Here is a 14,167-nt window from a genome sequence, read left to right as displayed (position 1 = left end):
TTACAACAAAAGACAATTTTTTTTTAAATGGGCCCTGAAGACTGGGGGTATAGCTCACTGGTAGAGGACTTGTCTAGCAGGCTTAAAGGCCCTGGACTTGATCCTCAGCACCACAAAAAATGTGTGGGGGCAATGAATTTTGAAAGCTATTTCTCCAACAAATAGTCAACAAGCATTTGGAAAGATGCTCAACATCAGTAGCCATTAGAGAACAAGTAAAAAACCACAGTGAGTTTGTGGTGGTGCATGCCTATAGTCTCAGAAATTTGGGAGGCTGAGGCAGGAGGACCCCAGGTTCAAGGCTAGCACCAGCAACTTAACAAGACCCTATTTCAGAATATAAAAATCAAAGGACTGGAGTTGTAGCTTAGTGCTAAAACATCATTGTGTTCCATCCACAGTACTAGAAAAGAAAACAACAACCCAGTTAGGTGCTCATCCACTAGGCTACCTATAAATTAATCAATTGTTATTTTTAAGCCAGAAAATAACTAATAAGGGGTATACAGAAGTTGGAACCCTTATACATTGCTCATGAGGATATAAAATGGTTTAGCTAATATAGAAAACTGTTTTGGCATTTTATCAAAAAATTAGAGTTACCATTTGAACCAGCAGTTCTCCTAGGAATATTCCCAAGAGAATAAAAAAACATTGATGTAGAAACTTTTTTACACACTCTTAACAATGATATTTATGATAGTTAAGAAATGGAAACAACTGAAATGTTCATCAGCTGACAAAGGATAAAGAAAAGGTGGCATATCCATAGAATGATAAAATAGAATGGAAAAGAATGAATTACTGATAATATAGATTAACCATGGAAACAATATGCTAAATGAAAAGAAGCCAAATACAGAAGGGCACATAATGTTTGATTCCATTTATGTGAAATGTCTAGAATATGTAAGACCTTAGAAGCAGAAAATAGATTAGTGGTTACCAGGTGCTGGGTGTAGAGTGAGTCAGAGTGACTACTAACAGGTGTAGGGTTTCTTTTTAACTTTATTAACTTATTGTAGGTTAGAGATGATTTATGAATAGGCTTGCAAGGACCCTAAGAAACCACTGAGTTAAAATTGTTAAGTGGTGAATTTTATGATATGTGACACATAGCATCTTGTAGAGTGATGCAGGTCTACTACAGGATGAGAACAGAATATCATAAAGTAACAAAGACTACTAGGGATGAGACTGGGGTTGTAACTCAGTGGTAGAGCGCTTGTATAGCATTCTCAGCTGGATAGATAGATTGGTAGAGAGAGAGAGATTGATAGATAGAGAGATAGATAATCATCAACAACTAAAAACTATATTTAAAAAAAAGATTTGTGTGTGTACCAGGGATTGAACCCAGAGGTACTAAATCACTGAGCCACATACCCAACCTTTTTATATGTTTTATTTGGAGACAGGGTTTTGCTGAGTTGCTTAGCTCCTCACTGTGTTGTTGATTCTGGCTTTGAACTTGCAATCTTTCTGCATCAGCCTCCCAAGCCACTAAGCCTGGCACTGAGCCTGGCTAGAATTTCTTAAAAAAAAATGACTACTAGGAACATGTTGCAGGGATTCAGGAACCAAATTCAAGAGTCTCCTACAGATAAGACAGGCTGCACATCCAAAGGAGCAAGTAGGAGATTGAAGCATATCATTTCATAATAGTACTTTTTAAAAAAAAATTTATTTATATAGGTATCTTTGGTTTTAGGTGGATACATTAGTTTGTTTTTATGAGGTGCTGAGGATCGAACCCAGTGCCTCTTACATGCTAGGCGAGCACTCTACCACTGAGCCACCACCCCACCCCAGTACTTTTTTATATATATATATATATATTTTTTTTAGTTGTCAGTGGACCTTTATTTATTTATATGTGGTGCTGAGGATAGAACCCAGTGCCTCACACACACTAAGCAAGTGCTGTACCACTGAGCCACAACCCCAGCCTTCATAAAGGTACTTTAAAAAAAAATTAATGTTGCTAAGAGTATAAGAGCACTTGGCTCACATGCTCAAGGCCCTACACTGCAAATAATAATAATAACTTAAAAGTTTAAAAAAAAAAAAAAGGCCAAAGGGCTGGGGCTGTAGCTCAGTGGAAGAGCACTTGCCTTGCATGTGTGAGGTACTGGATTTGATTCTCAGCACCACATAATAATAAATAGATAAAGATATTGTACCAACTACAACTAAAAAAATTAAACAAAAATAGCCAAGTGCAGTAGTGCATACCTATACCTCCAGCTACTCAGGAAACTGAGGCAGAAGGTTTGCTTAAGTCCAGGAATTGAAGCCAGCCCAGACAACGTAGCAAGACACCTGTCTTAAAAAGAGAAGAGAAAAGAAAGCCTGTGCCCAGCAGAACAACGTGGTACACACCTGTAATCCCAGTGGCCTGGGAGGCTGAGGCAGGAGGATTGTGAGTTCAAAGCCAGCCCCAGCAACTTCACAAGGCCTTAAGCAACTCAAGAGCTGTGGGGAAGTGGCTCACTGGTTGTGTGTCCCTGAGTTCAATTCCTGGTACCAAAAATAAAATAAAATGTTCCAGGGACCTTTTATTGTTTGAAAGAAGGGTGAAAGTATTGATTCACTTCAGTTTATAAGTTTAATATGCTGGTTAAAATTATTGCCAATCATTACAGGAAAGAGTTTATAATTTCCAAGGAGAAGGTAATAAAGAAAGACATGCTGGGGATATACCTCAGTTGGTAGAGTGCTTGTCTGATAGGCATGAATCCTTGGGTTCCGTCCCCAGAACCATGAGAGGAGAGAAACTGTAAAATGAAATAATAGAATAAATCCAAATATACCATTCCTAATTCCATAAATGGACTAAATTCCATAAACTTGAAAGATTGGCACTCAGAAAGAGAAAACCTGGTACAAATCGTTCATGTAAGACATCTCTCTAACTTAATACAAGATTGAAATAAAAGAATAGAAGGGGTAGAGTTGTGAAACTATGTTCTTTAGAGAGCATAAAGATTTTATTTTTTTCTCTCTTAAGGTTAAAGAAGAAGGAATTTAGTTTAGAAGAAATATATACCAACAAGAATTATAAGTCTCCTCCTGCAAACAGGTAGGTACATGTGGATGGGAAATTTAAAAAAGGTGGGCGGAAAGAATTCTGAAATGATTGATATAAATATCTAGAACTTCAGAAGGGTTTCAGCTCTATCAATATTGTTACTTATGAATAACTAGAATTTGGTGTTTTTTGATCCCTCTGCTTAAATTGTGGTCAGTGGTAGAATAGGAAAGAAATATGTATGGGTTAGATGGACATATAAAATGTAGTTTCTTTGTAGTTTGTATTTGTGTTTTTACCCAACATACTGACCAGCTTCTTTTGGACTGATATATCACTGATCCTCAAATATGAGTCCAATCCCAAGTACATAAAGTTTCTCTCGACCACGTTTGGGTCTGAATTCAGTTCAAGTCTATGACATTTATTTTGTCTAGGATACAGCCCAATAGTTGTAGGATTTTATACATGTACTCTTAAGACATTTGTACAAGACTATTCATTGCTATATGATAGGACAGGATTTGAAATAATCCAAAATATCCATTGCTGGTATTTTGGTCCATCCTTATAATGGAATATGCTGTATAACCTTAAAAAATGAATCTTATCAATCTGGCTCAACACAGTGGCAGATACCTATAATGCCAGCAGCTCTAGAGGTTAAGGTTACAGAATTTAAGTTCCTGGCCATCCTTAACTGTCTCAAAAAAAAGGGTTGGGGATGTAGTCAGTGGTATAGCACCCTAAGTTCAATCCCCAGTAACACCACTGCCAAAAAAAAATCATCTGATTTATTGTTATTGTAGTAAATTGGAACAAGTTTAAAGGGTATTGATAGGACAACACATTGTATAAGACAGTATATATAGTTACAGTTTGCTACTGTTTGGGCCATATGCCCAACCATAGGCCAAATTCTAGCCAGTGGCTTTTTTTGTTTGTTTGTTTGTTTGTGGTGCTGGTGATTGAACCCAGGGCCTTGTGCATGCAAGATAAGCACTACACCAACTGAGCCCTATCCCCAGACCCTTTTTCTTCTTTTTAATGAGATAGGGTTTCTCTGGCTTGGAACTCCTAGGCTCAAAGTATTCCCCCACTCTAGCCTCCTTAGTGCTGGGACTATAAGCTGTGTCCCACAATGCCCAGCTTGTTTTTTTTTGTTTTGTTTTGTTTTTAATGACCTATAATAATGGTTTTTACATTTTTGTTGTTGTTGAAAGAAGGAAGGGCTAGGGTTGTAGCTCAGTGGTAAAGCGTTCGCCTAGCATGGGTGAGGCAGTGAATTTGATTCTCAACACCGCATATAAACAAATGAATAAAATAAAGGTCTGTCAACAACTAAAAATATATATTTAAAAAAAAAAAAGAAGGAAGGAAGGAAGAGGAAAAAAAATTGTAATAGCCACCTATATGGCTCACAAAGTTTAAAATGTTAGTACTACCTGAACTTTATAGGAAAGGGTCACTCCCTAATATGTTATTTATGCCTATCTATACACTGAATGGCTTTTGGGAAATTACACACAAAAAAATTATTATTGTCTATGGTGGGAATTAATTTCACTTTTATTCTATATTATCCAGTTTGAACTTTTTCCTCTATGTATACATATACATATTAATAAATACCTATATTTTTGTTTTCCATACATATAGATAGATGCTAAGAGGAAACAGTTGAGTAGGGAGTAGTTGCTTCTAGTAACTAGAAAGAAAAGGTTAATGAGCCATGTGAGTCAGTCTGTCATTGATTTTGTTTTGTACCCCATCCTCAGGTGTTTAGAGACCATCTTTGAGGAACCCAAGGAACGAAATGGTACACTAATCTCAGTAAGCCAACAGAAGAGGAAGCGAGTTCTAGAATTTCAGGATTTTACAGTACCACGAAAGAGGAGAGCTCGAGGTAAAGTCAAGTTGACAGGCAGCTTTACCAGGGCCCAGAAGGCAGCTCTGCAGAGTCGAGAACTGGATGCTCTTTTGCTACAGAAACTGATGGAACTAGAGACCTTCTTTGCCAAGGAAGAGGAACAGGAGCAGTCTTCAGGTTGTTGAAACAAATTCAGATAAGAGTCTCAATTTTGTATGTTTTTGGACCTCCATGGAATAGGTCAGCTAATTTTGCCCTTAGGCCCAAACCACTCAAGATGTCCAGTCCATGAATATTTACCTATTTCAAGGTGCAGCCTTTTTAGGAACTGGTAAAGGAGGAACCTCTACTTCTACTGCTGAGTTTAGAACCTCAGGAATGCTCTTTTCTCCTGGAAATGGTCCTGAATGACATCTGGCCACCTCCTCCCAATCGCAGGAGGAAGGAGGAAGAAGCCACATATCTTAAGCAACACTAGGATTCCAAGGACTCACAGCATTTGCACGTCCAAATGAAAGTTCTGCTTTGTTTACGGTGGTGCTAGAAACATGGCCTAGGGAGGAGGACCTGGTGTCCTGCCCTGTGTGGTCTCACTGGCTCATTTAGGTGGTCAAGAAAAGATGAGCTATTGTGTTTTCTAATCATTTGAGTCTGTCCAGAACCTGTTGGTGTGAGTGTATATGAGTGTGTGCGTGTGGGGGGGGCCTTTTTCCATCATTTTCTCCCCACTGTGACTGTGGGTCACTAATGCCAGAGGAGCCCGTCCACGCCCCAAAGTAAGTTGCACTTTTAATGTTGTAGTGTTGATTATTTTCAGTTTCTTTATTTTTATTTTTTTTATTATTATTGCTGCATGTTTGGGGCCTTTAAATGTGATTTTTTTTTTTTTTTTTTAAGACATTAAGGAGAAAGACAGTACATGTCTTAGGAGAATACATGTCAGGCATATGACCCAGTTGATCAGTACATGGAGGAAACATTTTCCCATTCATGTGTTTTAAGTAATCCCTCCCCATCTCTAACTTCTAGTGTAGCTCATTTGAGGGGCACTTTTTCCTCTGGGTTCTCATTCCTGCCCACTAAACACACACATTTTTTATTTTTTTATTATTATTATTATTTTTTTAGTGATATAAGTGAAATCAGATTTCTCTTCCAGTCATTTAAAAAAATGCTAAGGTCAAGTGTGGTTTTCTCTCAAATGTTGGTGTGTAACCAAGTTGACTATAGCAACTTGGGTGGTGATAAGAGACCAACCCAGAGTATTTGCAGCTATCCAAGCAGCCTGCTCCAGGAGTAGGGAGAGAGTCAGGGTAGTAGTTCAGTCCCAGTGATCCATTCTCATGGTGGGATTCTGAAATTCCATAGCCAACCCTCATTGAGGATACCTGGTCAAACCTACTGAAAATGCTGTCAAATGCCTGAAGTAGCTGAGTGTCTTGGTTTGTACCTGCAGGAGTCTGGGCAGCAGGCTCAGAAGTCTCATTCCTTTCCCAATGAATCCCTCCCCCCTCCATCCTTCCCTTATAGTTTCTTTTTTTTTTTCTTTTCTTTCTTTCTTTTTTTTTTTAATTTATTTTTTTTATTTCCCTCACTTAAAATAAGAGTTCAGAGAATCAACTTTCCTTGGCTGGTGATATGCTCAAGCCAGCCTCAGGACACTGTTCACCTTTCTTCATCCTCCTAGGAGCCACTGCCACAAAGCAATCACTGATGGAACTGTCATAGCTCCAGGGACATTTCCCAGTCAGAGATGAGCATCTGGTGCCCTCCTGGAATGTTGGATTACTCTCTTAGGATGTTTTGTTTCCCCATTTGTTAGTGGGTGGGGAGATGGGTTGGGGGTTGGGGGGTCTCTATGTGCCTTTCTTTTGCAGGTTAAGTTTGTGCCATGCTGGAGCAGAAAAACTGACAAGAACAGGAAAAAAAAAAAAAAAAAAGGTACCACGTCTGTCATCCAGGCCCACTGCCTCAGACGTAGCATTTAAACAAGTGACATATATACCTGGACATCCACAGAAGATTCCAAGGCCATGGCCCAGTAGGACTAGAAGAGCACCAGGGTTCCATACTGCCTCTGAATGATGCTGGCCAGATTCTGCCATTCTATATCCCCTTTATCGAGACTGTGTGGACATGACCTATGTTTCACTTCAATACCTCTACCTTTGTTAGACAAGGTTCTTAGCACTCAGTCCCTCTCTGTCATTTTCCTAGAGAGAGTACAATGAGTAATACATTGTTCCCTTGTACAAACATGTAGGGAGCTCCATTGCCAACCACAGCTAAAGCAGTACTGCGGCAATCATGTCACCCAGCAGATGAAAGTTGAGGGGGCACAAATGTAGTATCACCAACATGACAGGCATAAAATTTCAAGTTTGCCTATTATAGGCATGGCGCTTGAAAGGTCCTAGAGCAGTGATTTGAAACATTGGCATCTGGGAATGGAGGACTAGGCTCCTGGCTCCTTCCTTATCCTGGAATGTAGGGGAAAAACTGCTCTGAAGCCAACCCTTTCTGTCCTTGGAATTCTTGGCCTACCCTCACCAGAGAGCCCTATCCCTGCTCCAAAAAAGGGGTCCCCATTGCAATCCTAAAATTACCTGAAGTTGCTACATCAGGTTCTAGTAGAACTCAGCCACACCTGTCTTAACATCCAATTTTGCTATTTATCTAGCCAGCCTCGGGGCTGTCAGTGATCCTCAGAATCTGTGGTCACTGACCACAATGGGAGACATTAGTCAGCTGCTGGCATGCCACCTGACCAGGGCCATAGGAGGTCTATTGTGCTGGAAGTTGATAAGAATTATGAGTATGGAGACTTCCCACCCCAAGTATTGGGAAGCTGCCATCAGTTACAGTTTATTCAACTATATCACCTCCAGAAGTTTTAGTGTTTTCATGTTTATGAAAAAGGAGGAGAAATCTCAGGTCCAATCAGGGTTCTGCCCATCTCCTTTTCCATATTTTGATTTCCAGCTATACTGGCCTGGACTCCCCTTACCTCCCCTCCTCCTCTTTTCTATTTCTTTTTTTTCCCCCCCTCTTAGTCTTCTTTCCAACTTCATATCTCAATTAGTTGAACGTACCTCATACTTTTAAAAGCAGATTGTTCACTTTTTCTTACCAACCTTATTCTTAAAAGCTACAGCTGAGGGAGGTACAGTGAAAAGACGTGTAGCGTTTGCCTTACTCGGAGCCTGAAGAGCTCAGAAACTCATGCTGTGAATCCCAAAACTCAGTGCTCCTCCAAGAGCTGTGAAAATCATGACACTTTGTCACAATTTTGCCTGAAAGGGTCTTTTGCTTGGGCACCAGAGCCAACCTGAGGTCAATTTCAGATTCTAATCTCTGGGCATTGACTCCCAGTGGTTCATCCCCTGCCCACCAGGTAAAAAGCAGTAGCAAGTGTGCAGGACTGTGGCAGCAGGTCCAAGGCTGCAGTACAGCCTAACGGGCAGAGAGCCATCACTCCCATCTCCAAGCTGGGATTCCATCTCAGCATCAGTACCATGTACATTAAGATCTGCGAAAGAACAACTTTTGGGCAATGATACTTTTCTCCCATTGCCTGGGGTGGGAGAGGAGTATGCAGTTGGTGCTTTCTTTAATACCCTTGTTTTGTTTCTGTAAACTTTTCCCCTGGTATCATGGAAAGGACCTCTTAAATAACCACATTGTGGGTGGCTATATCCAAAGTATTAATAATTGGCCAGAGGTAGGGAGTATCCTTGCCTGGATTCATGCCAGAAGAGGACCCCTTGCTTGAACTGAATTTCTGTATAAAGCTGACTAGGGGGAAAGGCTTAACTTCACTAAAATCACAGTTTAATATTACCATCTAGCCAGGAACAGCAGGAACGTTGACTGTGAAGTGGGGGTCCCCATGTAGCCTGTCATTCAGCACAGCATGCTCAGATTTGATGCTTGTTAACTGTCTTCACAAGCCCCTCTTGGTGCTGAATTGGATTTGAATTCTCCATGAGAGGCCGCATCTCCTTGAACCAAGGTCTGGGCCAGTAAATAGCTGCCTGAAGTGTTTCTATATTATCATGGTCAATAGTTCAGTGAAATTTGTACATTTTTGGTAACATTGGCATACATGATGCCCCTGCAGTTCCTTTTCTGTTTGGTAGTTTGTGACTCTAAAATGCCCACTGTTATGTGTGTTAATTTATGAGAATAAAAATTTTTTGAAACCTTTCAAATAACTGTCAGGGCTGTTAGTTTTATTCTTGTGGTCTAATACTAGATTAAAATTATGCCTGTAATGCCATGAAGTTTTGTTTTATTTTGTGTTTTGTTTTTTAATAGACATTCCAGAACGTTTTTGAGAACTGTTCTGAGCTCAGAACATGTGTAGAATTCCACCTCAAAGGTGACCTCTAGAACCTGCTGTGTAACATTTTGAACATACTCAGCAATGGGAAATAGTCTTTTTTTTTTTTAACCAGGGAATATGGTATTTTGAAATAGTAGTCCTTTTGATCTGAGTTTACATAAGTACACAACAAAGAAATCGCTTATTGATATTTCTCTAATGTTTCTCTGTCAGTAACCAATGCATGATTGTATGCAGTAGGGGTCCGGTAAATAATCTGAGTCATTGACCAACTATGTATGTATTAATTTTATTGACCAAGTATTCTGTGTGCTTTTTAAATAGTGTCACTGACTTTTCTCACATGGCAATTATACAATTAGGTGAAACTATATTTCACATATTTGGATTAAGATTCTAGTTTGCTGAGAACACTGTTTGGAGGAATATAAATACAATGGGATCCATTTATTTACTTTTAAAAAAAGAGTCACTTTTTTATTTGTTCTTTTTAGTTATATATGTTAGTAGAATCCATTTTGATAAAATTATACATGCATGAAATATTTTATTCTAATTAAGGTCTCTATTTTTAATCATCTATTCTTCCTACTTGAAAGAATGACTCTTAAAAACAGCAATATCACACCATACTCACATGTTTCAGAAAGAAAAATGATTTTTCCTGAGGATAATGTTCCTCTGTCCAGAGCAACAGGAGTGCCAGGGGGTGGGCTGTGACTCAGTGGTAGAGTGCTTATTTCACATGTGTGAGGCACTAGGTTTGATCCTCAGCACCACATAAATAAATAAAATAAAGTTATTGTGTTCATCTACAACTAAATTTTTTTAAAAATGTTAACGTTTTCTTTAATCCTCAGGATTTCTGCAATGTGAAATTCTATCCAGGTCATCTTTGCTATTTGGAAAGCATCCTGTCTGACATAGTTGTGCTTCATTTCACGATTGAGGAAGAGTTGTCCCATCTTTTTTTAGAAGAGAGATTAATTATCCACTAATGCAGTAGTAGTACTATAACATCTCCTATCACAGAATCTTTTTTTTAATATTTATTTTTTAGTTGTAATTGGACTCAATACCTTTCTTTTACTTATTTATTTTTATGTGTTGCTGAAGACCGAACCCAGGGCCTCGCACATACTAGGCTAGCACTCTACCGTTGAGCCACAACCCCAACCCAGAATCTTAACATTTATGAGATGGTCTAAGTGTAAGAGGGCTGTTGATTTAAGAATTCTTTTCCTGCCCTCTTCCAGTGATGGAAAACTCATTTCTGCAGTTCATTCTGGGAATTCTCTATTAAGTATTATTTCTAATTCTCCAGGGTCATAGATGAGTTTTTCATAACATCCATTGCTGTCTTCTTTCTCATTGACAACTGATAGCTTTACTTCAAATTTCGCTGCGGTTGTAGAAGCAATTTGAACAAACCAGGCTTACTGTCACCTTATAATATGTGCTGTACCTTACCTTGTGCATGGATGCTTTTCCCTCATAATTCCTCTTTCACTATAGATGGATCTTTGCGTTTTTATCACACTGTTTGAAGTATGCGCCCTCCCATCCCATATCTCCATTTGCATTTTGTAGTATTTACCACTACCTCCCCACCTGTGTTATTTAATGTAAGCATCTTGAAGTCAGGAACTTTTTTTTCATTTGTTCTGATCCCTCCTGGCCTCTCAAGCACCTAGAACAGTGCTTGACATGCAGCCATTTGTCACATAAATAATATTTTGGTCAAGACTGATCAATTTACATAATTGTGGCCTTGTAAGTTTATAGGGAGCTGAAAAATTTGTATTGCCTGATAGGATCATGTGATGTAGCACAACACATTACTCATGGGTTTGTGTGTTGCTGGTGCAAACAAACCTGTGTTGCCAGTCATATAACAGCATGTACAGTTATGTACAGGACAAGTTTAATAATAAATGACTATATTGTTACTAGTTCATTTACTTTATGCTATTATTAAAGCATGCTAAAAAGAAAGCATATTATAGAATGCTATGTTAACATGAACAGTAACCTCATCCATTTCATTCAATGCAATCCACATTGAGTGATTGACCTATACCATAAAGGGTTTACATAAGTACACAACAAAGAAATCGCTTGATGATATTTCTCTAAGGTGTCTCTGTCAGTAACCAATGCATGATTGTATGCGGTAGGGGTCCGGTAAATAATTCTGAATAATTGAATGGTTGCTGCATGTGGTTGCTGCACAGACCTGCCCAAGATCTCATTGCCCCACCAGCTCTTTGAATATTTGAAGACCACTTAATCGATTCTACCTTTCAATTATTCTTCAAGGGACCTAGGTGCTGTTGGCTGCCCAGCCTCTGACTATTGAACTGAGCACTTTTTGGTATCTAGTTCCATGCAGCTTCAGGGGCACATACCCACTGCTGGCTTCCCACCATCTGATTGGCTGTAGCTCTTTGGAATTGGCATCAAGTTGTAGTCACCTACCTTGTGAGAATGGTGAAGGTGGAGGCTTGCATTGGTAGGAGTCCTTTTAGGAATTTATCTCCTTTTTTTTTTTTTTTGCATTTTTAATCTCAGATTATTGGAGATGGTGAAATGTTGTATAGGGGGGAAATCCTAAATATTGTACCATCTCATGGATTTGATACCTTTGTGTTTTTCCTGTACTGATTGTAAAACACAATTTCACACTTGTCCAAACTACCCCTTAGATCCCTCCATGGTTTTCCTCTAACCCCTTGACAAAGAGTAGCATTTATTGAGCCCTGATCAACTGCCAAACATTTTTGTTTATTATATCCTTGAATCTTCACAAAAATTTATGCTGTAAGTGGTGGTTTTATCCCCATTCTGTAGATGTAGAAACAGGCTTTGAAAGATTCAGTAAGACACCTATGTAGTTAATTGGTAGGGCCAGAGCCTGTATTAGTCCTGAAGAGTTAGATATCTCAGCCCACCCTTCTCTCCAAGCCCCACCTCTTCTCTCCATCACTCCAAATTTCTTTTAGTTCCTCAAATCCTCTATGCTTTCTTTTTGCTTGAAGCTCTTGCACTAAAACTGTCTGTCCCCTTAGCTGGAAATATTCTTTCTCTCATACCTTCATTTCTCCAACTTAAGATCTGTCATATTTCTCTAGTCTCTTTCCTGTGGATTCCAAACCACACTTGCTGTTAGACACCCCTCTTATGTTTTTCCTCACTCAATGAGGAAACTTACATATGAACTGCCCACTCAGTGAACTGCCTGCTCACTTGTCAGGATACCCCACTAACCTGTGAGCTTTGAGAGGCCAAAATCTCTGCAGTCTCATCCCTGGCCACTTGCATAGCCCTGGCACATGGGTTCCCAGTCATTGAACAGATCACCTGGGTACCTCTCAGGCCAGTTCCTTGGAAAATTATGGTCATGTTAGGGAGACATATGGGTCAAGAGCTGATGGAGCAAAGACGATTTTTATGATATGGGAGAAGTGCTATAGGTACAGGTAAAAGATTTTTTGGAAGAAATGTAAAAGTTGCAGAAAAAAAGAGAACAAGTAACAAGCACTCATCCACCACCTAGAATTAACAAGGGAGACATTTTTCACTGGACTCCAGCCAAGTTTAAAAGAAATCAGATTATCACCGAAGTCCCAATAAACTACCAACCCCTGTAGGGTCTTCTTGCTCCCTAAGTTCAGCCTCTATTTGCCCCTCAATGCCCTATCTGTCCTCTGACTCTCTTTCCATAAACAAATTTTTAGCCTCTTGCTTATGGTAACACTTTAGATCTTAAATGGACCAAGACCCACACTTTAAAGGCTTGTTCCCCAGCCCATGTACTATTGGGAGGTGGAAGAATCTTTAGTAAGTCAGACCTAGTGCTAGTAAATTAGATCATTGGGGCATGTCCTTGAAGGGGATATTAAAACCCTGGCATTTCCTGGCCAACATGAGGTAACAGACCTACTCTGTCACATGCTCATACCATGATGTATTATGTTGTCACAGGCTCAAAGTAACAGAATCATTTTCTCTTGCTAAATTGATTATCTCAGATCTTTTATCACAGGAAAAAGCTAAATAACGGTTATTTGTCAATTTTATTTATTTGTAGTACCAGGGATTGAACCCAGGGTGCTTTACCACTAAGTTACTTTCCTAGCCCTTTTTATTTTTAATTTCATGACAGGATCTCACTATATGGCCCAAGCTGGCCTTGAATTTGTTACCTTCCTGCTTCAGCCTCCTGAATTGGAATTATAGGACTGTGCCACTGCGCCCAGTTTGATTTTATTTTTGAGATTTACCCAGATTAATATACATTAATCCAGTTCCTTTCTTTTCAACACCGTAAAGTAGATCATTCTAGAAATATGATTGGAGAATTTCTTCACTGATGGGTTCAAAAAATCATGGTGCAGTTTATGGGACGAAGAGCCTGAATTTTGTTTCAAGAAAGCAAAGGAGAGCTGGGCAGGGTGTACACCTGTAATCCCAGCAGCTCAAGAGGCTGAGGCAGAAGGATCCTGAATTCAAAGCCAGCCTCAGCAACTTAGTGAAGCCACAGGCAACTCAGCAAGCCCCTGTCTTTAAATAAAACAAAAGATGGCCAGGGATGTGGCTCAGTGGTTAAGTGCCCCCTGGGTTCAATCACCAGTACCAAAAAAAAAAAAAAAAGAAGAAGAAAGGAAGGAAGGAAGAGAAAAAAGAGAAAAAAAGCAAAAACAAAAGAGAAAATGTTCTTTCCAAGAACTGGCCATCACAAAGTGTTAATAAGATTTTTGTCAGGGCTGGGGTTGTGGCACAGTGACAGATGGCCGGGGGGGGGGGGGGGGGCTTGGTGGTGCATGCCTGTAATCATAGTGGCCCAAGAGGCTGAGGGCGAACTAAGGAGGATCCCAAGTTCAAAGCCAGCCTCAGCAATGGCAAGGCACTAAGCAACTCA

General features: G+C 39.5%; 1 protein-coding gene across 5 annotated transcripts in view; it reads left to right on the top strand.

The window, feature by feature from the left end:
* Prr14l (proline rich 14 like) overlaps window positions 1-9,180 on the top strand; it is a 66,316-nt gene extending 57,136 nt beyond the window's left edge. For all 5 annotated transcript variants that reach the window (XM_071615598.1, XM_071615596.1, XM_071615584.1 and 2 more), the window contains 2 exons: window positions 3,011-3,082; window positions 4,810-9,180. In XM_071615598.1, the coding sequence (XP_071471699.1) occupies window positions 3,011-3,082; window positions 4,810-5,086 (349 nt within the window). In that variant the 3' untranslated portion in view covers window positions 5,087-9,180. The remainder of the gene's footprint in view (window positions 1-3,010; window positions 3,083-4,809) is intronic.
* The last annotated feature ends 4,987 nt before the right edge of the window (window positions 9,181-14,167 follow it).

This window comes from Marmota flaviventris, chromosome 1, assembly GCF_047511675.1.
Source record: "Marmota flaviventris isolate mMarFla1 chromosome 1, mMarFla1.hap1, whole genome shotgun sequence".
In the NCBI taxonomy this organism is placed as follows: Eukaryota; Metazoa; Chordata; class Mammalia; order Rodentia; family Sciuridae; genus Marmota; species Marmota flaviventris.
This window is presented reverse-complemented; position numbering and strand designations above follow the sequence as displayed.